This window comes from Metopolophium dirhodum, chromosome 3, assembly GCF_019925205.1.
Source record: "Metopolophium dirhodum isolate CAU chromosome 3, ASM1992520v1, whole genome shotgun sequence".
Classification (NCBI taxonomy): Eukaryota; Metazoa; Arthropoda; class Insecta; order Hemiptera; family Aphididae; genus Metopolophium; species Metopolophium dirhodum.
In genome coordinates, this window is record NC_083562.1 from 18,471,136 (window position 1) to 18,498,866 (window position 27,731).

Here is a 27,731-nt window from a genome sequence, read left to right on the forward strand (position 1 = left end):
AATAATAAATATTAAATAACATAATTTTATTCTGTAATAACTAATAACATTATTGATTAATTAGTGATATTTAACAACATTATTCTATATTCTAACAAAGTTTAGAGTAATTTTCCCATAGATAATATAAGATTTTATTATCTATGGAGCAACGGCGTGCGGACACTGTACACTGCAGGTTGTGGGGGTCAGGTATATTTGTTACATAATACCACAGATTATATGAAAAAATATAATCTGTGATAATACTGCGATCATTTACGCATCAGCGCGCGATACTATTATTTATAAATGACTATTGTATGTGAGTAGGTACGCTCGGGGACTATTTTTAATAAATAATACGCCAAAAAATGCTGTGATGTTACATACAGTATGGCACCAATGTTAACAATTAACATAATATCATAAAATATGATTCATAATACATGACAATGTGTACATTTACTAAAATCATATTTTTCTAATAATATTATTCACAGGAACGTAGCAATACTACACAGCAGGTATATAGATTGATGACTTGGTGGGTTGACAAACGGGTGTTACCTGACTGCCACCAACAAAAACTGAATGCCGCAGTTTGTATTTCTTATTAAGAGTGAAGTCGTTTTGAAAAAAAATCGTACTTATGTATAGCCCGGTATAGGTAATGAAAATCATTAGTTTCATATTATTATAGTAGTGCTTATAATTTAAATAAATTTTTTCAGAAAAAACAAATGGCACTTTGTAATTCAAAATAACAAAATATGTGCATTGAGCTTTAAAAAATATAATTATTTTTTTTGTTTTAGTCTAGTTGATATGGCTCCTAAATATATATTGGAGCAGTTTAACACCAGATGAGAAACAAGAACTTTTGTGCAGATCGTATCCTTTTTTTGAAATATACTATTTTTGTATAGTATGCTGGGTATAGTGAATTACATAAATGTTTAAGAATTAAGTATGTATGATGAACTTTTTATACAAATATGAGAATATAGAATATTTTACATTTGTATTACTGGCATAATCTTAACCATTTTGATCCCAATGCCATCACCAGAATTAGTCATTGTACTCTATTACTCTTTAAAATGTATTCTTATGAGGGGCAGATGTGGCCTTATACCATCAATTCTCAACCTTTTTAGTGTCGCAAGTTCGCAACCCACAAAATAAAGTCAGTCACCTCACAACTCCCTTATAATAAATACAAATTGGCATAGACTAAACAATGTCTTAGACTAATATACACAAACTGAGTTTATGCTTAGCGTGGAAATATAAAAGATGCTTATTTTTAACATGTTTACTGGAAAACGGTAACTACGGTACCAGTTACTGTACTCATTAGTAATTAGGTACATACAATACTTGATATAATGATATTTCTTAAATTATTTTAAGATTTTAAGTTAACGTAGTAAAAATACTTAATTATACATTGGAATGTAAACATATAATATTATTTCCGCAAGTTCTGTGTAGGTTATAGTTATACATTAGTCTATAATCATTTTAAATAAATATGATTCCTATCAATATGTGTTACATTAATGTGTCATGTTTCCACAGATCTATTACTGTTCTTGTCTATTAGTATGTTGCTTATGAATTATGATGAGAAGTTGTATAGTATTTGTTTTTGATAAACCATATAAGCATTTCCATTTTATTTATATTTATGTAATTTTCTTTAACTAAAATAAATTAGCAAATTAAAAGAAAATCAGCTTATGAGAATCCAAGTAGGTGATCGAGTTTCTCGTTACTTCGGCTTAATAAGAGGACAAGTAAGATTGAATATAGCATATAAATTCTTATAATATGTATAGCATAATATATGATATCAAAGATAGTGTAACAATACTTAGACAATTGATTTATATATAATTTTTTTTTTAAAGTTGGTCTATTTTAACAAAATATAATAAAATATTTAAGATATATTTTTATAGAGTTAAAAATTGTGTAGTATGTCAACAAAAACTGTTTCTTACATTTTTATTTCAAGAGTTTGGAATTTATTTTGTTAATAACAAATGTCTGATAATTTTTTTAACACGGATAATAAAATGTATTGATCAATGCACAATAACAATTTATTATAATATCTAATATAATACACCATAAGAAGATGTCAGCACACTAATTGTTTTCTCTTTCTGATTCACTTTCAACGTGGTGATTTGGCATTTATTAGAACCAACTTTGTGTTAGCTTAAGTATTGAGTGAATTGACCTATCATTAAGCTTAAAGTTAAGTAGGTACATCATCTCTGTTATTGCACTGGTTTTTTTTTTTTTTACAAAATTTCAATTTATACGTAAGTAATGAGCAACATAAAGTTCTTAAATTTAAGTTTTTTAATAGATTAAGTAACCCTAGTCCCTAATGACTAATACTAAACTTAATAACACAATATTGGTTCTGTTGAATGCAAATGTGCTATATAGCGGTTTTATCAGAGAGAGAGAGAACAATAGTGCACTGATGTCTGACATCCTCTTAAATATATATTTGACATGAGCTAATTAATAAAACGATATGTTCAAAAAGTGTGAAAACAAAAACAAATTATGGTTGAGTTATAAGTATTTTGTGGTCTTACAAGTTACAAGTATCCATTGTAGTAATTCAAATACTATCATTAAAAATTAATCAAACACAATATCTTGAATACTATTATAAATCATTTAAGTTAATCCATGTTTTGTTCACAGGTAGTAAAAATTGTAAGAAATTCTGAAACTGCTAGACGTTATATTTCATACAGATTGGTATGCTGAGGCTAAATATTAAAACTACAGTAATTTGTTCACTTAAAATAAATTTAAAATATAAAACGTTTTTAATAGATACGTGTTATTTATTATTGGTACTTGGTATAACTTCCCACAAAGATGTCATTGTATAACCATCTGGCAATGTTTCAATAGCTAAACCTATTGAAGAATCATACTGTGGTAGTCCATCTTCTTTACCTGTCTTACTTACACTATATGCAGCTAATGTATTTGAAACACCTATTGTATTCTCGTCTTCAAACTCATCATAGTTGGGGAGTGTTGGTAGTGTTATGGGCTCATTATTTTCTACCTAAAATATATTTAATATAATTTAATAAGTGTGTAATAGTTATCTTAATACAAAAAAAAACCTGTTCAGTAGTAACAAAATGTACTCCAAATTCTGGTGCTTGAGAATGAATACGAAACAATGATGATAGTTCTTTAGTAACTGATCGTAATCTGTCCTTGGGATCTATTCGAAATCCAAGTGTAAAGCCTCCACTGTAACCATTTGTTTCGATCACCAACACTTCACCAAATTTGGATTCCCTAATTTTTATCTAGCCCGGAAATTATTAAATTAGGCTTAAGTTTGATTTTTTAAACAACACTTTAATATACTGAGTTTATATGAATGTATGGAAGCGATATATTGAATGTCTCATTACTTTCAGCATACCATACTAATCGAATATTTGTTATCATGAATGTTCCCAAGTTTCCCTGGTAATAAATATATTTTATGTAAGAACTATATAATAATAATCATGAGTATACATTTTGAAAAAATAAATGTTTTTATTCATAATAACTGATTACTTGTTCACTAGATAAATTCCATACACCATTAACAGCTGAATACATTTTTTCAAACATCAATAGCCTTAAACGTCCATTCTTCAATATTGCTCCCCTAAGTTTTAATTCTCGATAAAGTCTACTAGAATTATAAGCTCTAAAACCAAAATTAATGTAAAACTGTTTTGTATAGTATAAATTATAATAAAAATGTTTTTGTATTTGTATACTTGAAAACTCCAATAAATGATGTGAAATGTCTTGTATTACCAGGTATTAAATTTGTGAAAACAAATTCATACCTCAATCCATTGTATTTAGCTTGAATATAAATTGCTTCTGTTATTCCTTTTAATCTCTAAAATGTTAATATTTTTTATTTTTAAGCAATTTGGTTTATTTCTTGCAAACCAATAAGTGTTTTTTGCTTACCGAGTTGACAATTCTTGTAGAAATATCCTGTATACAATTGTAGCCAATAGCTATATAGAATATACATTGTACGTACAAAATAATATTAATATAATAAACTACATATTTAAAAGTATAATCAGTTTTATACTAATATGTATTTTTTCTCACATAAGCTTATTCTTGCTATAGTCATTGAATGCCAGATTGCTCTCAAATTTGTAATTACAAGTACACCTTTATCACCACTATTTCCTTTTGTATCTTCAATAAATTCTAAACGATCTATTATTTTTTCTCCATTTCTCATTTTCAACGCTTTGCTTGAACAAAAAACATAATTTTAAGTAAAATTTCTACATACCTATTCAAAATAGTAGTACACTGAAGCACATAATTTTATAAATAATTATAGTATGAAATACTGTTTTTGTGTGATTAATTATCATTATTATCCCAAAACATTACAAAACACTAATTTGCATCCACAAATAATATAATATAATATTTATAACAGAACAATATTATCAACTTAAACTTATGCTTTAGCTTATTTAACTACCGTATTAACTATAGTATACTTAAATAGTAATTACCTACCTAATACTTAAATCAAATTGAATTTCTTGATCTTCCCATGTCTCAAATAAATCCATGGTGTAAGAAACGAGTTGTGTGTTAGGCTAAATAAATAACATTTAAATTTAATTTAATTATGTCGATCGTTTATTTTAAACATTAGCTAATATCGTTTATAATCAGAGTTTTTGGTCCTCGATCTAATACCATAGAAAAGACAGTTTCACACCAAATAGTGAGAGTTAACCCTCTGTATATTATAGCTAGCCGAACACCAATAAGCCATTTAGCCATAATTTGCAATCATAATAAAATAGTGGGATCGTGCATTATTGCAGTGTGTACGACGTACGTCCCTGCTGGTTGCCACGCAACGATTTTCAAACAATTAAGATGGATTTCATAATACGAACACAACATAACCAAGGCAGGACTGCTTAAGACAAATAATATTTCATATTCCTAATATGTCTTTGAATAATTGGTAAAAAAAACGTCGTTGGTGATCTTAGGTTACTGATCTTTAAACGATGGCGATCCACTCGATCTGATAAATTAGTCAAGACTTCAAAAGTATCAAGTTCCGAGTTTTGACGAAACAATAACGTGCGACCGCTAAGCGCTGGCACGAAAGCATGGGGGTGTTTTGGGTGTTCTGTCTTTAAACACCAACACCCTCCCCCCACACCCCCCAAAAAAAGCGTGTGTTGTTTTTATAAATATAACAAAATATACTAGGTAGGGTCAGCTTTTGCAGTTCAGGGATGATATTTTCGATTATGAGTGGAAAAATAAATGTACCTATTGGTTTCACAAAAAAAGTTTTTTTTTATATACACGTATATAGTCACATATAATATCTTGTATGGTTGGAAAACGCTAATTCGATATTCAATTTCTAAAGCAGCTAAAAAATTAGGTCCAGTAAACATTCCCAGAATTTACAAAATAATCAGAAAAAAACAAAAATATTATTAGGTACTGCAGGAATTTGACGCTAATTCAATTTCCACAAAAACAACAATACATGCACAGAAAAATAATGGACACACAACATATTTTCCCTATTCATAGTTTCGTAGGAAATGATGAAACATTATTGATAAATCCCAATTTACCATAGTATAATCACAACCCGCCTAATTGTCTTAGCTTTAGTATCTACACTGGCACACCGTGAACACTATATAATTAATTAATTGTATTTACCATCGTAGCGTGTTTTTTTTATTAACAATTTAAAAAATCTACGAGCAATGTTCAATAAGTGGCGCTGAAAAACGTCGATTGAAAGAAACAGAATTATTTGAAAAAACAGGAACTAATCCTAAGCAGAAAATTGTTTCAATGTTTTCTGAAAAATTTAATTCAACCCAACGAATTTAAAAAATATACTTTATTGCAATATAAATAATAAATATAATAATATTTATATCATAAAATATACTTATTTATAACTAATAGGTATAGTCTGACAGATCATCATTGCTCAATATCGTTTTACGTATCTATAATTATATAATTTATGCAATGAATTAAAATTTAACACATAGGTACCTACATTACCTACGTGGCTTTCTCAACGACAGAGGCATAATTATGGTGGGTATGGGGAGATAGATCCCCGCATGGCCTTTTTATTTACAAATTAATAATGAATTTTAATTCATCCATTGTAGAAAATGTAACGATTTCTTTTTTCCTATCTCCTACCAACCTATTTACCTATAATCCAAATGTAAAATTTTTATTTTTAATTTTCTACACATGATGAATACTCAAAATATTTGACTCATTTTGAGTTATTTATAGAAATTTTCAATTTCCAATATTTTTAGTTCTTTTTCTCTAATTACCAATAAATAATTTTCGTTGGGTCAAACATTCGAAATGCTTGAAAATTAAATACGACTTATAAACTGGTTCTTCGTAATTTGTTAAATAGCAGTTGACAAATATTAAACTATTAAAGGATAGAAAATGTAAAAGAAGGATCCTAATAAATAGTTCACACTGTAACCAAAAAATCTAAGGATACATAAACACAGTTCTTTTTTACAGTTATTTTAAGTTAAAATTTTGACGAAATTACATATTTAAACGAAGAATAAGTAATAACTATTATTTTGTTGTAATTTTAAAATATTTTTCGTAGGTACTTACAACCTACTTTACCTACTTGAAACTTTTAGAGTAGGTAGGTATATTATTATATTTTATACACACGCAATTTTTTCGGCAAAAATGAATTTAACCTACTGCATAATATATAGTACTATTGTACTAATGCCTAATAGTAAAATAAATTACTTTAATCACAATAATATCATAAAATACAACTACTATATTAATAGATAATATTATAGTTTGACAGATAGTCTTGAGTCTTCGCTCAGAATCTTTTTTTGTATACAAATATTGAAATATACAATTATTTTAATATTTTCTATTATTGAATTCAAATTTAACAATCCCTAGACACTCCTAGACATCTAATGCAGTAATGTACAGCAGGGTGTTACCCATTTACATACCCGATTTTTTTTTTTATATTAGGTATACATTATGTTGATAAACAAATTACTATAGGTACTCGTACTAAATAATTATAGTAATCGATTTATTTTTTTTGGTGTAATTAAAAAACTAAATACCGTAGATACTTTAAATTTTGACCAGATGTTTATATAACTGTTTTATGTACACCATTAAATTAAAAAAAAATTTAGACATTTTCAATTTTCAATTTAGTTTTTTTTCTATAAAATATGTCAATACATTTTTTATCGTTGTGTCAATAAGCATGAACATTGAATATAAGGTTCCTTATAAATTGTTATAATAATAATTAAAAAATATTAAAGATACATAGGAAACATTTTTTATAAGTATTTGAAGTTAAAAATTTGATCAAAATTCGTCAAAATCTCGAAAATTGCAAATTATTTTGTAGTTATAAATTTATAAAACTAAAAGTTTTTATTGCTTGAAAATTTATACAATACAACTATACAAGGTTTCTCATAAGTAGTGAAACAACGTTCTTCTATGAAAGAACGTCAGTAGCTGTTGAAAAAACAAAATGTTTAATAGTTAATTATTTAATTTGTGATTGCCGATTACTGATGGGTGATTAGTATTTAGTGCGAATGTACGATCAAAGATATATTTTAATCGTGGTAGGTATTTAATAATTAGTAGAAAGCAAGTAGCGATTTCACGTAATTTTACTTTCCTAAGTGCTCCAAAGCCCGCGCTAGTCAAAGAATATAATATATTATTATAATTATTATAACAATATAATAATTAATAGTAATATAATATATCGGATATCTGTATATATACTTGAGAGTTGAGTGTGGAGAGCCTTATTTATCAAGGCTATCTAATGTATACTGTATACAAACGCAAGACTCGAACGGTTTTTTTTTGTTATCGGTAGGTATTGACATCGTGCTATTAGGTTTTCTTTGACCGAGTAAATGAGTAGTTGTAGCGCAACAGGTGTTTTATATTTACCGTAATCAAAAACACGCATGTGTGTCTGTTATCTACGTAAATTTACTGTCCGCGGCGGCGGGTATCACAAAACGATATACGTACCATGGAAATTGTTTTTATTCGTTTTATTGCCTATTAGGATAATATATATTATAATAATCATAATACCACCTATGTAATGTTTTTGAGAAACGTTTTTGCCGTACGGCGAACGTGCGTAACGAGTTCAAACACGTTTAATCGTCGGGCATGAACGCTGCGCAATCCTACCAGCCCAGACGCCCGGTCATTAGTCAGTTTATCAGCTATTTTGTAGTAGAATATTATGTTGTGTTGACTGTTGATGTATAGTACGACGGGCAGCAATGTAATAATAATATCTAATACCTAACGTCGCAGCTGCCGTACATACCGATTTTTTTCCTTTTTTGTTTTTGCCCCATACTGTTTGCGTGACATGACTGACGTGGTTTAGAATAATATAAATAAAAATACGGTTTATACTCGTGATTATGTTGCCCCAAACGACGAACGCCATCAAGGAGACCATACATTCGGGACATTTTATGGTTTCAAGTTTTGAGGCCGAAGCCCAAGACGACGAGTATCAAGTGGCCGTGCCTGTGTCGGAAGAAATACTGACGCGGGCTGACATCAACAATTCAAAAACTTCATTAAATAATCTTTTCCAATGCATGTCCGTCGCTTACAGGTAAACTATACTTCAATACACTCGTGAACTTAACAAGTAGGCTCACGTAGGGGCAGTTTCCACTCATAAAATATTGAGTGGGCAAACTTATCATTGTAAATGGGTCAGTAAATTGTGATTAAATTTTGCCCCCCCCCCCCCCCCCCCCCCGACAATTAGAGCCAAGTGCCGCCTATGGGTAGGTAATATCTATTCGAACACTTGTTTTATTCTGTTGCACAATTATAGTACGTGTACAAGTTCTAAGTACCTACCTAACACCTCTTATTCCTATAGAATAATTATCAAAACAATTTTAAAAAGATTCCTAATTTGTGATTTAATGTTGTATTAAAACATAACACACAAATTATATATATATAATTATAACAAGTAGTACAAAATTAAACTCATTAGGTATATGATAGGTATATTTTATTATTATTGTTATACCCACCCAATAATCCAAATAGTGTGTACTAAGTCTACATACCTACACCATAAGAACATATTGTATAAAAAGTATATAGTAGCTTTTTATTAGATCTACCTATATTTTATCGATATCTATGTTTTATATAAAACAAATACTGTATTTTATATAACATTTACATATTTTTATATATTGAATTTTGATAGGTAACTGTTTTCCTATTTATAAAACATATAGCTATTATAATATCTAAAATAGTAAGTAATTTATTTGATATTATGATGAAATTAATATTTTAACAACTTTAAAATTGTAATTTTAAAGTAAGTTATGAGTACCTACCTATTTATTTTTAAAATTAAATTTTGTGGGGTTCTTGATAAAATTTGATATTATGTAAATTTAACAAGCAGTGTGACATTAGAATAATAGTACAATATTAATAACTATATGATAAAGATTCCTTGATATTTAGTCTGTGCACTACTATATTTAATTTTTTTTTTGTGATTACCTATTTATCTACACATTTTTATTTGTAAAGACCTGGTTCCAAATTTGAACAGAAATTATGCTTTAACATAGATGTTGATATTAAGATGATAATGATATTTATGATATTTAGGTATGATGATATTCAATAATAAAAAACCTTTTAAATTATGAATTACTTTATATTTTGATCAAACATAGTGTACATTGCTCAGTAGGTAAATTATATTATTTTTATGGTTCAAAGTTCTTTAAATGAAGTTGGAAAATGTATATTAATTTACTCAGTGCTTTAATTTTGTACAAAGAAAAAAATGGTTTTTGTTATATCAAGGTACTTTTACTTTAATTATTATTATGCTATATATAATATTGATTATAAATTAATCAAGTTTTGAAATTTTGTTTTGACTATACCATTACTATTGACCAGCTATTGATATAACTTACTTACCTTTTAGATATGACCTACCTAACAAATTTGTATTTTACTGTAGTCAAAAATCATACTGACATCAACAAAAATGTATCATTAAATTAAACTTAATTATAATTAAAAATAAGTATATTAAATGTATTTGGTACATTATTTTTAATGATTTAAGTATCTACTTCATTTTTATAAAATTATCCTTTACAGAATTATAGATTAATTCTAGAAATGAGTGATCTATATACTTTGTATTTTTAAAATATATTTTATTAATGTTTAAAAATCTTAAAAATTATAACCCATTTTAAATTTGTTTTAATTCAATTTTTTACTTGATAATATTAAATCATTTAAAATAAACTGGGGTCATTGCTGATTGATATTTATTGAGCTGAATATTTTAGCCATTAATTAATAATGCGTTTAACAAGTTATTTTGATATACTATACTGAAAGCATTTCAATTTTGATGTTTGCATTTTAGACACAAACTTACTTCTCCTAAATGGAATCGTTTCAAAGGAGTTCGTTTAAGGTGGAAAGACAAAATTCGGTTAAACAACTTAATATGGAGGTGTTGGCATATGCAATGTGAGTTATTTTTGAGATTACATGTTTTTGTTGAGATTTATCACAATTTATACAATTTAAATGACGGTTAAATATTTCCTTATCTTACTCTCAATGACTGATTATAAAGGTCTTAACATTTGACATTGTAGTCTTAGACAAACTCTTTATTATGTTAAACCTTGGTAAATATAAAATAGTAAAATCTGACACACCACACAATATTATAATATTCTAATAGTCATATTTACTACATATTTAGTAACCTGAATGTTTGTAATATAAATTAATTAAAATATATAAAAGCAATAAAATTATTTACTTGCGCTCAAAATAAAAGTAAAAAATATTTATTATAATCAATAAATATTATACATCATATTTGTATTATGATGTATTTTACATAAAATACAATACTTTGTTCAAAACAATTTAATATATAAATATTTTTTAAGTTATAAAGATAAAACTTTCATATGTACTGGATGAATTGAGTTCATTATGTCATAGGACTAGAGTAACATTATTTAAAAACTTGTTTAAAAAGGTACATTTCTATACATTTTAGCTGAAAATATTAAACAATAAAACGGTCCAATGTGTGTTCCATTATATTATTACATTTAATTGATTTTAAAAATTTCTTTATTAAGTATAATAATTTAGTTATAAAAATATATATATTATTTAAGATTTTAGTGCATCAAGAACATTTTACTGAGATATTAAGGTTATTTACTCATTTAAGAATACCGGTTTCTTGTTTTAGCTAAAATAGGCCAAACATTTTCTTTTTCTAATATTTATGAATGTGGCTATACCTATAACCATTGATTACAAATACTATAGATCGATATAGTATTTATAATCAATGCTATAACCTATATTCTATATTAAACATTTAAAAATAAATTAGTAAAGTTATTTACAAAACTTGTTTCAGTATAAAATATTGACTAATAATAAATATACAAAAATACGATTATTTGTTTGAATATAATATTTGTTGACAATCAGTACAAGTATTCATTTTTAATAAATTATTTAAATATTGACATGCAGTTTATAATAAACTGTTTATTATAATTTATAATTATGTTATCATGAACTAATATCTGTATATACCAAAGTGGTCAATTAATTTAGAATATTTTTATTTTTAAAACATGAAATTTTATTTTTATTGTTATTTATTGGACAAAAATTGTATCAAAATATTGTTTGATGATAATTAAGACTCGGATCATGATGATCTAAATATATATAATGCATTTATGACATAAAAAAAACACAACAAATTTAATAATTACAATTACCATCAAACATATTATACAATGAAATAATTATTTCATGCAATTTTAAAACACATCATTTAATTTGTGCCCCTTATCTTAAATTTTTATTAAACTACCAATAGGTATCTATTGAGTAAAAATTTAAAAACAAAACATTTTTATTTATAGTTCCGCTACGGTATAGAAGGTTATCAACTATGCCTTGGTTCTGCAAAGGTATTATTTGTATACTGTGTTTTATAAACTCTTGATTTTACTCACAATTAATAAAAATAGTTAAAACATTTTTAAAAAAGAATAACTTTAAATCATCAAAAATTTAACACAAAACCTAGATATTTAGATTTGTATGTTATTGAAACAGATTTTTAAAAATTTAATTATTCTTATTCCCTTTTTTGTACCATTTTTTTTATGATTTAGGGGGATTTAATCTAAAATGTTGGGAAAGTCGATCTCAAGTAGACATGATGATAAATTTTAATCTGTTTTTAGAATTTATATCGCTTCACTAGAACAATCGGTACGTTGGAATGAAAACACGTCTGAATTCCTATGTTTCACATAGGTTAGACAAAGACAGAAAATCACAGGTTCCAATCCCCATAACACAAATTGAAAAACACTTAAAATAATTAAGTGATAATTTTATTATTGCTTACTATAATTTAGCCACCCAACCAAATAAACTCTTTTACCACACCTCTGATCACAAGTGTGAAAAAATTGAAATTATTGGTTTATACTTTATACACATTACTACATTAAAAATACTTTAAACAATTTTTAAGTAGTTATATAAAACAAAAAATATATAATGAATAATAATTATTTAATGAATAGAGAGTACCCTTTTTCCATCCTTCAGTGCTAAACTAATTAGGATTGTCTGTGGTTATCTTATTTAATATTCATTGATAGATCACTCTAAAATTTAACAAAACTTTATGGGAAAATAATTATTTTATTTATTATTAACAGTTATTAAGAAAAGTAATTACATGATCTGTCAATTTGCATCACCAGTAGAAATTGTAGACATTCATAAACAACCAGAGGTACATAGAATAAATAATAGTGTTGCTTTGTTTCCAGTTAAAAAATACTATTTTATTGGTTTTATTTTCAGGCTGTTGTTTTGGAAGGAAAATATTGGAAAAGAAAATTTAATGCAGTGACTGCAGAATACAAAAAATGGAGACTATTTTATCGAAGTTTACTACAAAATGGATTCAAAGAAAGACAAAAATTAGTAATTATTAAAACAATATCACCATTATTAACTAAATATTTGTTCGAAAATCCATTATTAAAATGAATGTGTAGGTAGTAGCCAGTAGGTACCTACATTTAGTTTACATTAGTATACAATATATAAAATTCATATTATTTTTTTTATATGTTATAATTTCATACATTTTTCTAATCAATCAATATTCACAATGTAACTTACCATTAACAATCAAAAACTTAATCCTTTCATTGCCACTGACGCATGTATGCCGCAATGACAATTAATTACATTGATAGGCCATTGACACATGTGCGTTCACTGGTTTATATTAAAATCTGATAACCTGACAAAAAAAAAAAATAAGTTATAATATTTCCAAAAACCATTTAGCAATTTATACTGAACTAATTACTCAGGTTTTGATAAATGTTGAGAATCCTTGGCAGTATAATTAAAAAATGTTTAGAACTAAGTAATTAGCAAATTAAATATATAATTTTTATTTTTCGCTAATAATTATTAATTTTGGGAATTCATTAAATGAATAGATTGAAAAAAAATCTAAAATTAAAAAAAAATTGCTTGGGGTGGCCATAGTATAATTCAAGTGCTTAACAAAGAAAAGGTTAAATAATATACTTATAATGTTCCTTCAAACATACCTGTTTACTTTCTCAATAATAAATAAAAAAAAAGAGAATAATGTGCATAAACAATTATTGTTAAGTATCATAATTATAATAACGATGTTGAATAAATTGGATAAATTTTTGTTTATGTTTTATTCTTTATTTGTCAAATAGTTTATAACTAGAATAAAATAATTTTATTATTAAGTGACAAGTGTACACGTTGTTAATATTCATATAAGTATTGTTTAGTGTTATTCTACTTATATTACATAAAAAAAATTTAACCCATATGGAAACAATAAGGTAAAAACTAAGCATACTAATAAAAGTGTTTAATTTTATTATATTTAAAACATGTAGTAAATATAACATAAAACATTTTCTAGAGGATAAATAAAAAAAATATCATTTATATTTTACATTATTTTATAGTAAATATTACAATTTGCTTAGATATTTATGAGTACCTACAGTGGCGAAAATCTTTTTAAAATGTGGTCGGGCAAATAAAATGTAGCCGACCGGCCATATTTTTAAAAAAAAAATTAGCATGGACTTCGGCGCCACTGAGTACTTACTAGTTTTACTAAGATGGTTTTTAAATATATTGTAGTGAAGCAGATTTATCTTGGTGGGTATTTAAGAACTGATGCGTTTAGAGATGTAATTTTCTGCATTTGCAGTAGATTTATGATAAACATTAATTGAATTTAAATATATAATTGTACACACCTATTTTTAAGCAAATCTTGACTTCTAACGTTTTTATTATACTTTAATATTTAATATGTAATTTTTTTTAGTTGAATGAATTTTTAGAATGGCAACAAAACAATTGTGATATAAGAATTGATGATGATTATATGAATTTTATAAGCGATACACTTTTTTCAACTGTAACCTCAAATTCTCGCATATTCGAATTTCCAAATGCCAGAGAAGGTATGTAAATATTTTATAACATAATAAATTTATATAGCGTAACAATCTTATAGAATTTTATAATTGATGAATTAGACTAATTCAAATTTAGAATCATAATTATTATAAATATGTTTTTATACCAATCACATAATATAATACAAAAATTTCCTTAACTTATTTAAAATTTAAATACAAAATCTTAAAATGTATTTATACTATAATCTTTAGATGTGTTTTGTATATAGCTAAATATTTAATGAGGTTATGTTGTGTCATCTATAATATATACATAGTTAATTAATTTTGTGTTGTTTCAAATGTTTATTGTAAAGATAAGTTTCTAAATATATGAGCTGTTAGGATAAGCCATAGCTGTAGTCATTAGATAAGAGTTATATTATTGGGGATTTATGTATTACATTACATAAGTGTTGATTGACTGATCTAGCAAATATATTAATTTGTAGTTTATTTGCTAAATAAACCATTACTTTCCATTTATAATTATTAATCAAAATATGTTTTTAAAAACGAACTATTACTCCATGTGAAAAACTTTGAAAAATATAGTTTTTTTTTTTCAAATACATTTAATTTATTGGGTTTAAAGTACAACATAATATTATTACTTTTTTCTTTAATACAAATTAATTTTAATAAATGATTACGAACATAGTTTATTGAGGTTTATAATTGTCAATATACCTAATAAATAATAAATCATTAAAAAGAAATAGAATTGATGGATTCAACAGTCTTGTGATGTTAATTGGTTAAAACGTCTTTCACTTTTTGGTTAGGGTCTAATATTAATTAATTTAAATAATCTTTAAAATTAAAATGTATGCTCAAAAAATAACCACTTGTTGTTCAAAATATAAAATCATATTATGCTAATTAAAATGTAATCTTTGACATTGGTGATATTTTTGTTTTTGTTTATGTCTCTGAACCTTTGTGCTTCTGAAAAGGGGCAAAGGTGATGCTGTGAATCAAATATTAAACTTGTATATTATAGGCTATAGTAGAACTTACATTAACTGTGCTATAATGAACTTAAAAATGTATTGTGATAAAGATTGTATACAATCATTAAATTATTTTTTTAATACTAATTTATGAATTTATTAGATAAACTAGTATGATAATGTTTATGATTTATACAGAATATTATACCTTAATTTAGTTGAGATAGATTTAAAATATGATTTTTGTTGATCCATTGTATTTTATTTAGTAGGTATCTAATTATTTATAAATATTTAAAGTATAAAATAGGAATTTATCCAAATTAAATATTTAACACAGTTAAAAATAATTGATTCAGATCTCTTCTACAATACTTGTCAATAAACTTAAGGGGGATTCGATACATTTTTACAAATGTTTAATATTTTGTGTATGAGTCATCATTGGGGTTGAGAAACTTCATTAGTCCCAAAACTCAAAGTTTCGGAAATAACTGTGAATTGTGTTTACAACTGTGTTAAATTATATCGGTCCTATATCGGCACTCAAACTCATATTTGGTTATATTTAAGTAAGCACAAAATTAGAATTTGTAAATATATCCGACTTATATTAAATTAATAATATAAATAATAATATAATCATTATACATTATAGTATATATTTTAGTATGTTTTACTTAGTAATAAGTAATAATAAATATTGGACTATAATGTAAAAAAAAAATTACTAACATTAAATCTGTTATTAGTTATTATTAGTAAATAGTAACAAACTCATATAAATTATGTAAATATTATTGTAAGACATACTACTGATTAGTACTTATACTGAGTAGTACCATTGATTTTAGAATATACAAAGTAACTAGTATATTCTAAAATCAATGGCAGTACATACTACATACCAGTGTTTGGAAAGTTCCTTATAAAAATGAATTTGTTCCGTTCCTTGTTCCTTAAAAAAAAAAAAGGAATTCGTTCCTTTGGAAAATGAACGAGTTCCTTTTTTAGTTCCAAATAAAATAAAAATTCTTATTTAATCACTTATATTTTTTTTTCATATTCATACTTCTTTAATTTTTAATTATAATATATAACTACAAGTAGGTATATATTTTATAATTCTCTTTTGAGATTTTCTTCAAAATTAAATTGTTGGCCAACGTATGTCAATTGTCTTAATGTCGATACTCGATAAAAATCACTAATTGGCAATATACATTATACACATTAAAAAAAATATTTCTTAATTTCAATTATTTACATAATTATCTGTGTAAATTATTGGAACTAGAAAGGAACAAACAATTTTGTTATTTTTCTTGAAAAAAAGAACTAGTTCACTTTCTCGTTCTTTTTTTTATAAAAAGGAATTCGTTCATTGTGTCGTTCTTTAAAAAGGAATCCGTTCCTTCCAAACACTGCTACATATACACAACAGTTATTAACTTATCATAATGGTTATAAAAAACTTACATAATTGATTAACTCATGCCTTCTTGCTGCTTTATTCAAATAAAAACATTAAAATTTATAGCTATAGAATTGTACATAATTTTCATAATAATATTTCTCAATGTTGATCATTATGATATTTTAGTGATTCAAGTCTTAAACATCAGTGATATCAAACTTTGGTGCATTTAATATTATTGGAGTAACTATTGAAATTGTCATTAAGTATTATTAGTATTTGGCATCTGCAACTATTATAGTATTATGATAATAATATAATATTATTGATATATTTGCAAATTGGTAATTATTATAATATAATGTTTGAAATTAAAATTGTCACAATTATATATTATGTCATATCATATAATTAAACCTACTTAATCATGAAAAGTGGACACCAATTTTTATTATTATTATTGCAATAACATTTGTTAAATATATGTTTATACATTTTATTTAGTTCATAATATGTATTATTTTATTATTTTGTAATTTGAAATTTGAATTTAAAACTAGTAGATACTATTACTTATCAACTATCATTATCCAGAGCTGTCCTTGGGGGGGGGGGGGGAAGCAGGGCCCAGGCCCTTGGCCTCGCGCTTTTTGCTTACATTTGGACTTCAGAGGCCTCGCGTTTGAAGAAAGGGATAAAATTGGTTTATGTCCTGGGCTTCTCAAATCCTAAGGATGGCTCTGTCATTATAATTTATGAATTAACTATAAAATGAGTTTTATCATAATCCATAGTAATAAACTATTAACTAATAATCAATAAATAATATAATAAATTAAATATATATGTACGAAAAACAAAGTTAACTAATGTTGAGAGTTTGAATTTTCAAAAACTCGACATTTTTTACCATGAAAAACTTCGAGATGGTTTTCCACTGCCTCACTCACATTTGTACTACCTAAATAAGTTAAAATTGATCTCGTAATACATTTTTATCATGTAATATTTGTATTGTGTCAACTACAAATTTAAACTTCAAAAATTTGATTTAAATGTAGGTATCATATTATATTAGGAAGCGGGTATACTCTGTAGATTTCCAATAAGAGAACGCATTGCGGCCCAAGGAAAATCGGTTCTACTGATCATTCCTTCATGACAACCCAGCCATCGACCACCGGTTCCACTGTCAGGGTTTCGTTATTTTTTTATTATAATATATTAATATGTGCAGAATCGGCGTTATCTCGTTGGACAGAGTATAGTACTATCAAATACTATAATTATAGTATAGTTATATAGTATGATGTAGAAATAAGGTACATGACGTCATGATTTTCTTAGATTTATTTTTTTAGAAGATCTGGTTTTAATTTATTTTTGGTGATTTTGTTTAGCTTAGAACTTGTATATGGGATCCTTATTATAAACACTAAAATACTATTATTATTGATTAGGTTGACGATTGTGGTGTTAGTTCATTGAGAATGTCTGGTAACTGTTACTGTTACATATTATCATAATATTATAAAATATTGTTCAGTATGTATTATATTTACGTCGTCTCATATTTTAACCTGAAGGCCAGTTAATAAGTGAAATATATATTTATTAACCTAACTTGGCTATAATAGTATAATTAATATAATATTAGACTGACGCGGACACTACACAGTACACACTAATTTTAAAGTTCTTAATTATACTTAACCTAATTTAACAAAAAAAAAAATCGGAACTAATGGCCACTGTTGCCGTTGTTAATTAAGAACAATGAAAATAAATAAAAATAAAAATATTAGACAGAATTTCGGGAGATCAAAAGGCATTAAATTGTTATCGAATATGTATTTTAATTTGTAAGTCGGAACAGTGGCGTCATTTCAGTTTTTGAGAGAGGGGCAACATTTTTAACTGGCCCATAATTAAACTAAAAAAAAACCCTCTTTAACAATTACATTACATTACAATTGTATTTTTATCTCAATACTAATAGCTTTCTGACATAATTTTATACTTACTGGTTAGTATCATAGGCATAAATAACCCATTTTTTTATGAGAGATAACAATGACCAAACAATTAATAATTAGGTAGAGGGATACTTAATTATATTATCTATTAGCTACTATATTATGAAGGACCATACACGGCCCGACAGTGGCCAGCTATGACAAGGGGGAGCAAATGCCCACCCCGCCACCATCAAATGTCAAAATGTGAAAAGCAATTTAGCTTTTTATTAAAAATAAAAATTTTATCAATAAGTAGGCTAATGTTATTGAGAGGTTTTCTCTTTTGTAATTTGAGATTTCACAACACACGCCGTTTACTAAACACATCTACATGGGCCATTATACAATGTTTGTGTTTTTCACTTGATTTATATTATTTTGTATTGTATTATATGTAAATGTGTAATATCTATACGAATGCGACTATATGCAAGACTTGGAATTAATGTATTAAATTCACTGACTACTAAGAATCACTGTCTAAATTACAGTAATAATTTATAATTAGATATTATTTACTTATTTAATTGTTCTTATCGGCTTACCAGTATGTCCCAAATACTACTTGAAAAACCAATTAAAGTGTTTATCGTTCGAAAAACATATATTTGTTGATTAGATTACGAGAAGCTCCGCTCCTCACTCGGCCTTCCCAAAGAACTTAATACCATCGTTTTATGCCATCGCCATAATAATATCATAACCGAACAAATTGATACTGTTCCGTATATTATATCGTTTTTAATAACACTTGTAAACCTCCTAGTTGCGCTATTTCTCGCCATTCGAGATTTTTCTAATCAGCTTGTAGGTTATAGTCCAATATGCCAACGTCAAGTTTTATGTATACAAAACGTACGTATGTATATTATTATTGCTATAAGTTGTATATATTGTATCGAAATATTTACATTAAATATTTCGTTGTGCCAACACGTGTCTTTTATACGTTCGTCGTGTTCGCGCGTTCTTATAGTACTATAATGTACTCGTTTGATATTAATTTTAAATTACATCGTGCCCAGAATTCAGCCCATGTTCTTCCTTTAGTTTTACTCCTAAGTGCTTGTTTTTGATTATGGACCGATTGAACCCGGAAACAAATTGCGACTAAAATACAACCCATGTTATATGAATTTAATAAATATAATAAATGACATTACTGCATACGTTTATAACAAAGGCATCGCGCATACCGATAAAACTATTATTTTAGGAACATTTATCTTTTTTCTGGTTAATCTGGTGCTGAAATTATTGTTGCTAGTGCCAACAAATATTGTAATATGTGCTACATTATACCGTAACGGACAATTGTTAGTGGTTAATTTGTTTTTTAAAATAAAATGAAACGGAATGATTTGATATGTTTGTGAATTATTAACCATATATTACGCTATACTGGCACACTGTACATTTTAATTTAATGTGCTGTACGCGAATAGTATATTAATATTATAATATTATACATTAAATTATAATGACGGTCGTATGTGTGTTTCGAAGAAGAAAAATATATCTCAAAATACACGGCTGACGGCTTTATCGAAATTATTATTATTATTATAATACGGTCTTGTTGTGATAAGATTATAGTCTTTAAAAATTAAAATATAGTATTTTTAAAGAGGTCTAACTCGGTGGCAGTAAATCCGTTATCACCAACCAGTAATGCCAGTATTGAAATCGAACGTTTGATATTATATTTACACACGCCCAGAACTCCTCTCCGATGTATAATATTATTATTATTTAATTATATCGAGCGATTTATTAGCTACGCGCGCGTTCGTATTTATATATTTATACATAATGCCTCTTATAACATGCAGTATGCACTTATATTAATGTATAATACGTATTTATATTATAATTTATAACATCATTGTAATAAGTTAGTGGTGTGACGTCCGCGCTGTAATATACAAAATTGTAATACAATTTTTTGACGTAAGTTTACGATTGATTTTTTTACCATTGAGTGATTTTGGGGTGGGGGTAAATCGATTTAATTATAAACACGGTGATGGTTGTTTTTTTGTGTACGTTCTATTTTTACTTATTTTGATAAAAAAAGTTTTCTTTTCTGTTTTTAGACAAATCGACGACGACTAATATTGCTGATTTTATACAACCGAGTTTAGGACAGCTACAGCCAAATTTAGATGAATTCATGGATACCATAGAACCTTTGCAAGGTACCTACAATACTATGTATATGATATAATAATAATAAATAATATTTGTATGTATGGTTTATATACATAATATATAACTATATAGGTATTACGTTTGTATATTATATTAGACGAAAATAAGGTATAAATATATATTAATTATTTTAATCGTTAGGTAATTAACTATACATTATTTTTAGCAACATTATTCTTAACTTACAGGTTAGGTTACAACCTATCATAATTTCTCATAATCTGACTAGTATGATTCAATAAATTATTATAATATTATATTAGGTATAAAAGATAAATGAAACAAGTTTATTTCACATTTTCTTATGCTAGCTGGTATTAAACTTTATTTACACAACTCAATAATAAGAATTATTACATCATTATTAATATCTGATGTTTTTCATAATATAAAAAGGACTGCTTGCACATGGATTCCTTATTCTTACTAGCACTGAATATTATAGCAAGTTTACATTGAGAAGAATCAATCTTACTTTGTTATTTTTAATACTTAAGTATATTTTCATTGGTCTTTTGTACAATTTAAATGTAAATGTTGGAATGTTATCCAGGGCTCTAATAAAATATCATAAAAATTCTACTGAGGCCCTGGATAATATTCTGTGCTTTAAATTAGATAATAGGTCAATTCAACAAGTAAAATTTTATTAATACAATAATACTATATTATTATATTATACTATATGTTTGATAAAACTCATTGTGTTTTTTCACGTTAAAAATTTGTTTTCAATGTTAAATGAAATTAATAAGTAATTAATAATTTGAGAATAGTTTTATGATTGAACATCAACATGGCAACATCTACGTTAAAGTATAAATTATGTTCAAATGTGTACATGGAACCCAGGCTCATTATTAGGAGTTAGGACCTATGGTGAATACAAAATTAGAGGACATAAAATTGTAAATTATTACTGAAAAATATGAAAAATGACTTATCATATTATGCAGTACACAGACAGCAATTTAAATAATTTTTTGTAAAGCATAATTGATAAATATACTAACAAAATAAACACAATTTAACAGTTAAATGTTATCCCTTTAAACAGCATGGGTATTTGACACCTGAGAAAATAATTGTTGACATGCACAAAACCTTAGGTATATAATTTGGGTGACCCGATTTTTTATTAAGATTTATCTTCTTTTATTAATGATGGTTAGGAAAACCTTTAAAATATTACGTAAGCAGTTATATACTGGTTGTTTATTATTGAAAAATAATTTATAGAGAATATGTTCTATTAGACAAACCTGGTGACCTTAAATGTAAAAAAAAAAGTATTATTGTTGTATTGTCATTATTCTTGTTGAATTAACCTATTAACATATTTATAGGTAAAAATATAATCTAGAACCCCTATGTAAGCTTTTTTTTTTAATTTTGAAGCAATGGTATTATAAAAAAAAAAAAAAAATTGTGATTACATTTATTTTTAAAATACTCATAACATTATTCAAAATGACAAAATTAAAACATCATAAAAACTCTTGTGAGGTTAAATAATATTTTAAAACAAGAGTAAATTAATATTATTTAAAAAAAATTTGTTTTGGGTGTTTAAACCCCCCCCCCCTACCCCATTTCATAATCCTGGCTACGCCACTGATGTAAAACAACATTATGTATACAATGCCTAATTAAAAAAAGTAGGTAGGTTATCTTATATTAAAACAACTAAATGGAAATTTAATCAATACATTTTAATAATCACCTTAGTATGAAAAAAAAGTTGATTTTTAGATTTTGAGTGTAGCAGTCTATTGGTTTTATAATTAAATGTTGTTTTTTTTATTTTTATTTTTTTTTAGTTTTGTCACCACTTTTTTCTGTTAAAAGAGTGCTTCAAAAGTATTGTCTATAAAGATCCTCTATAGATTGGAAATTCGACGCTGATGGTACTTTAGAGCGATAATTTTTCAGTAATTTTCCAGAAAATTCTAAAAATGTACAAAAAAATGTTTAGAATGTCTGTTTTTATTGATTTTGGTTGAAATTCAGAAAATAATAATATTAAAGTATTCAACAATTAATAATTTCTCTTATAAACATGTTTCAATACGTAGAATATTTTATAGGCAATGGGTTATTAAAAATTTTGAAAATTTAAACAATTTTATAAAACCTCATTGAAACTGTAGTCCTATACCTATATCTTAATATAAATATTTTATAAATTTTATTTTCCAAATTGTTGCACAAGTTTTTAAAATGGTTTATTATTGTGACGGTGTGTTAAAAAAAATAAAAATATTTTCAAAAGATCTTATTATATAAATTTAAGAAACAATCAACGATTTACAATTTATTAATTTATTAATTTACTTTTATTCACAATATAAATACTTCAATAACAGTACCTATTTAGCAAAAAAAAAACATAAAATATAAGTATCTATTCCTAATTAAGATATATCAATAATATGTGCATGTATATCTCTTTTTTAATTTTAACAAGAAAGTAGAATATTAAAAAATAAATTGAAGATTGTTTAATTTTCAATTATATATTTTAAGACGTTTGTAAATTATTTATTATTAATACATTTACAAGTAATAACTTAATTTAAATATGGATGTTAGATATTGACCTATTGCGAAAGAGATAATTTTTTGTTATTCTTTTGCATACTTAAAATATATATTCTAAATGTTTTAATCTTTGTTAATAGTCAGTAAAATTATCAGTCAATTAAATAATTTAATTTGAACCATTTACTGACTTATTTCATGAAAAACATTATTAAATAATTTAATTTTTTAATATGTTTAGGAGATTCCTAATTATTATGTATCTAATCAAATACATACTTATGAGTTATGATTAACAAAGTATTTAAACTGTTGAGTATGAGTGAAAAACAAATTAAATTATTATTATTGATCTTGTTTGATGCAAGTAGTTCCACTAAAATTAATAATATGGCTATAATATAAAATCTATGAAAATTAATTTTTGTTTAATACAAAGAGACTTGATAAAGAAATTTGCAAGTTAGATAATATTTACCTAATTTTAAAGGAGATAAATTTAAATTATTAAAATTTAACCTAACCTTTGATGGATTTTTTAATCGATTCTATGATAGTAAAACATAAAACTTCAAAATTACCACATATTTTAATTTTTTAATTAAAGTTAATATTATATTGCTCTTTATTAAAAAGATTTATGATTGAATATTGTAATTTTTATCCATATAGAAAAGAGGTGTAATACATTTTATGTGTTCTTATTATAAATTAAAATTAGGTACCCCTAACTTCTATTATAGTCTATAAATATGAATCCTTTATTTAAATATTATATAATTTATTGTTAGTATGATAAAATATAATCAATTAGTCGCTCGTATTCAGCTGAAACACCTACATTTTAATAACTTAATAGTTTCATGTTCAGAGGTGCATTTCATTGATAAAACTGAGGTTGCTAAGGCTGCATGTTACTCGCGTCCCCAAAAAAGGTATATTTTTCAGGTAGTAAATTTGACCGGTGACTTGAGTCCCGCAAACGGGACGCAAGTCAGTTATATAATTATTATCGATATTATCTACTAAAATGACTAAAATCGATAGTTCATAAACTGTACTGTATTTTTTTTAAGGTTAATTGTGTAGTTCTAAATTGGTCGCAATTAATGGTTTTTATATAATTGATAGTTATAAGTTTGGATATCATAAAATTTTAAGGAATAACAAATTTCGATGGAAGTGTACGAATAAAAGCTGTATGAAACTAGATGTTTATGTCAATTTAATAAGTGATCCTACTTCACATACTCCAAATCAATAATTGACAATTTATTATTACTACATATTATCATTATCATGACTAAATGTAAAACATGAATTTTTATATTGTTAATATTATTATTACCATAAATATCATAACAAAAGTTATTATCATAACATATGAGTTTTTTTTTATTTAATATACTTCTATATTATAAATTAAAATAAACATCAATGTATTTTTTTAATTTAAATTTTGATATTGATTATATCGATATTTTCGGGACACAATTAGGTTATAAAAAAGGTATACAGGGACGCAAATAGACTATGACCTTTTTTGAACCTTTTTCTGAGGGACGCCACAACTCACCTACTGATAATAATTTCGGACGCAAGTAATATGCTCCCGTTGCTAAAGCCCCCTATTTTTTTCAGTTAGTCTGATAATTATGTATTACACGATAAGCAATTTTACTTACCCCCACCCACAATAGAATAATCAAATTTAACAATGGCTATTATTATGAGGGTACTAATTTCAAAACTGAGGGTGCTAAGCACCTCTCCTCACCACTAAAAGTTGCGCCTATGATCATGTTTCAAACCATAATATAATTTTTTGTAAATTATTCATTTTTAGATCTATTTAGTCCTCCTAAGTTACCACCGGTACCAGAAGAATGTCATATGTCAACAGAATCTTCCAACAATTTATACAGTCAGCCTTATGGAAATGTAAACACTTGTTATCAGACAAATCAACATTCTTTGTCTTTACATTCAGAACTGAACCAACTTAAAATGACAAATATGCGACAAGAAACTACCGATTCATCATGTCCATTGCACGCTAATAGTTATTCAACTGGAGAAAACTATCAATCTAATTTTCCTACAATGTTTCATCAATCTTCAAATGGTAGTTACCAATCCAATAATCTCTCATATAACAATATTCCCACGGGAGCTGCACAACCTCATCACAATGAAATGCAGATACCACCTCCACCGCCAGTATATTCGTTTGAATTCAATAATTCCAATATTAGCCATGAACCGGTGTTAAACTCCAACAGTTATAATCAACATCAAGATATATCTGCAACTAATACCTCTGTGATGAATTATGGCAATGGGTCATCAACTAATGATTTTAAAAATAGAACCCCACAAGTACAAACGTATAACAAGTTCCCTCCAATTGTAAGAAATACACAAGATCACTTTGTTGCACCAAAAGTAATAATTAGTTTATAACCCAAGATTAGACATTTATAATTTGATTATGCCTTGTATATATTGTAGATTAGACAGAGGCAACGCGGTAGACAATCTCAGCCAAAGCAAAAAGTTATGCAATCGAGTATAAATCCTTCAAATGATAATAACCAAAGTGTTCTACTTGCTCAGCTTCTTTCATCAAGTACATTTTTATTTAAATAATATTATATTTTCTAGTATAATTATATATAAAAATAATAATATTTTTGTTAGACAATATGTTTTCAACACCAAGTTCAACTGTAGTTTCTACCAACATGGCCAAGTTTCGAAATACAAACGGATCTTATCAAACATACCAGCAAGTACCACAGGTTCCACAAGTTCCACAGATCCCATATCAATTAATACAAAGAAGAGCAAGAACACCAGATCACGTTTTAACTTCATATACTGATCATCTTGTTTATCGAAAACCAAGTCCTGTCTTTATGAATCAAAGGTATTGTAATATTGTACATAAAGTATGATTTAAATATATTTTATCTTTATTTATATATATTTTTTAATATTCTTAGTGACTGTAATGTATATAATTTAACACCTAATACTCGTGGACTTATCGATGCAGTTGGAACACCTGGTGGTATTCATCAACTTCCGCAAATTCAACCCAGATTTGATATACCACATGGAAACACCCAAGGTTACTCAACCTACAGGCTCCCACAACCTCAAGAGTATGTCAATCACTCTGTCTCGGTCATGGACAAACCATCGCCAACGAGCAATCAACCTTCACCTACAAATAACTATAGTCAACCCTTAAATACTCCAATTCCTCAATCTGTAACATCACCTATGGCATGTAGTACAGACCTCTGTCAAAAAACTCACTCTCCAAATCAATCTAATGAGTCTGTGAATTTGTCACAAAGAAATGGTTCGATGTCAATGCCAACACATGTCATGATCCCTGGTCCATCAAGAACTCCATATAAGGTAATATAACACACAAATTTGTTCTAGATCAAGTTAGTTTAGTTATTTAAATAAATATTAGTGTGAACTGCTCATGAGCTTAAGGCCTAGGTTAAAATATGTGCAGGAGCATAGGAGAGTTTGTCATATAAATGCAGAACAAAAGCGGAGGTGCAACATTAAGAATGGATTTGATATGTTGAATATGTTAATACCACAAATCAATCAAAATCCAAACACAAAAATGAGTAAAGCTGCGATGTTACAAAAAGGAGCTGATTATATACTCCAGCTAAGGTCAGAACGAGCACGGTTATATGAAGAGAGGCAAAATTTGCAACAACAAGTTGAATCTCTTAATCTAGCTATAAGGTTGGTAAATGTATTTATTATT

At 26.3% G+C, this 27,731-nt stretch overlaps 2 protein-coding genes and 1 long non-coding RNA gene across 11 annotated transcripts in view; 2 read left to right on the plus strand and 1 right to left on the minus strand.

The window, feature by feature from the left end:
- On the plus strand, window positions 1-2,846 carry LOC132940065 (uncharacterized). 3 transcript variants are annotated; one of them, XR_009664057.1, is made up of 5 exons: window positions 1-192; window positions 483-649; window positions 798-873; window positions 1,703-1,781; window positions 2,713-2,846. It is a non-coding gene; the product is annotated as an uncharacterized LOC132940065 (long non-coding RNA). The 3 variants fall into 3 exon arrangements; XR_009664058.1 differs by lacking the exon at window positions 1-192 and adding an exon at window positions 218-312; XR_009664056.1 differs by lacking the exon at window positions 1-192 and having other exon boundaries at window positions 199-649.
- Window positions 2,573-17,443, minus strand: LOC132940063 (Bardet-Biedl syndrome 5 protein homolog). 4 transcript variants are annotated; one of them, XM_061007467.1, is made up of 10 exons: window positions 17,222-17,443; window positions 13,438-13,561; window positions 4,591-4,673; window positions 4,162-4,313; window positions 4,012-4,061; window positions 3,810-3,937; window positions 3,601-3,736; window positions 3,403-3,504; window positions 3,150-3,341; window positions 2,573-3,088 (listed from the first exon to the last, which is right to left on the minus strand). In XM_061007467.1, exons 2-10 carry the CDS (start codon window positions 13,438-13,440, stop codon window positions 2,855-2,857), a joined length of 1,080 nt encoding a protein of 359 aa, XP_060863450.1. In that variant the 5' UTR covers window positions 13,441-13,561; window positions 17,222-17,443; the 3' UTR covers window positions 2,573-2,854. The 4 variants fall into 4 exon arrangements, with proteins under 4 accessions (XP_060863450.1, XP_060863452.1, XP_060863451.1 ...); XM_061007469.1 differs by lacking the exon at window positions 4,591-4,673 and having other exon boundaries at window positions 4,162-4,308; XM_061007468.1 differs by lacking the exon at window positions 4,591-4,673.
- LOC132940062 (carbohydrate-responsive element-binding protein) overlaps window positions 8,155-27,731 on the plus strand; it is a 23,521-nt gene continuing 3,944 nt past the window's right edge. Inside the window, exons 1-11 of one of the 4 annotated variants that reach the window (XM_061007462.1) lie at window positions 8,155-8,782; window positions 10,604-10,710; window positions 12,966-13,042; window positions 13,114-13,236; window positions 14,654-14,792; window positions 21,274-21,375; window positions 25,776-26,374; window positions 26,441-26,558; window positions 26,630-26,858; window positions 26,935-27,358; window positions 27,465-27,709. In XM_061007462.1, coding sequence (XP_060863445.1) covers window positions 8,583-8,782; window positions 10,604-10,710; window positions 12,966-13,042; window positions 13,114-13,236; window positions 14,654-14,792; window positions 21,274-21,375; window positions 25,776-26,374; window positions 26,441-26,558; window positions 26,630-26,858; window positions 26,935-27,358; window positions 27,465-27,709 — 2,363 coding nt within the window. In that variant the 5' untranslated portion in view covers window positions 8,155-8,582. Of the gene's footprint in view, window positions 8,783-10,603; window positions 10,711-12,965; window positions 13,043-13,113; window positions 13,237-14,653; window positions 14,793-21,273; window positions 21,376-25,775; window positions 26,375-26,440; window positions 26,559-26,629; window positions 26,859-26,934; window positions 27,359-27,464; window positions 27,710-27,731 lie in introns of those variants that run through there. The other 3 variants (XM_061007463.1, XM_061007464.1, XM_061007465.1) reach the window with 3 other exon arrangements.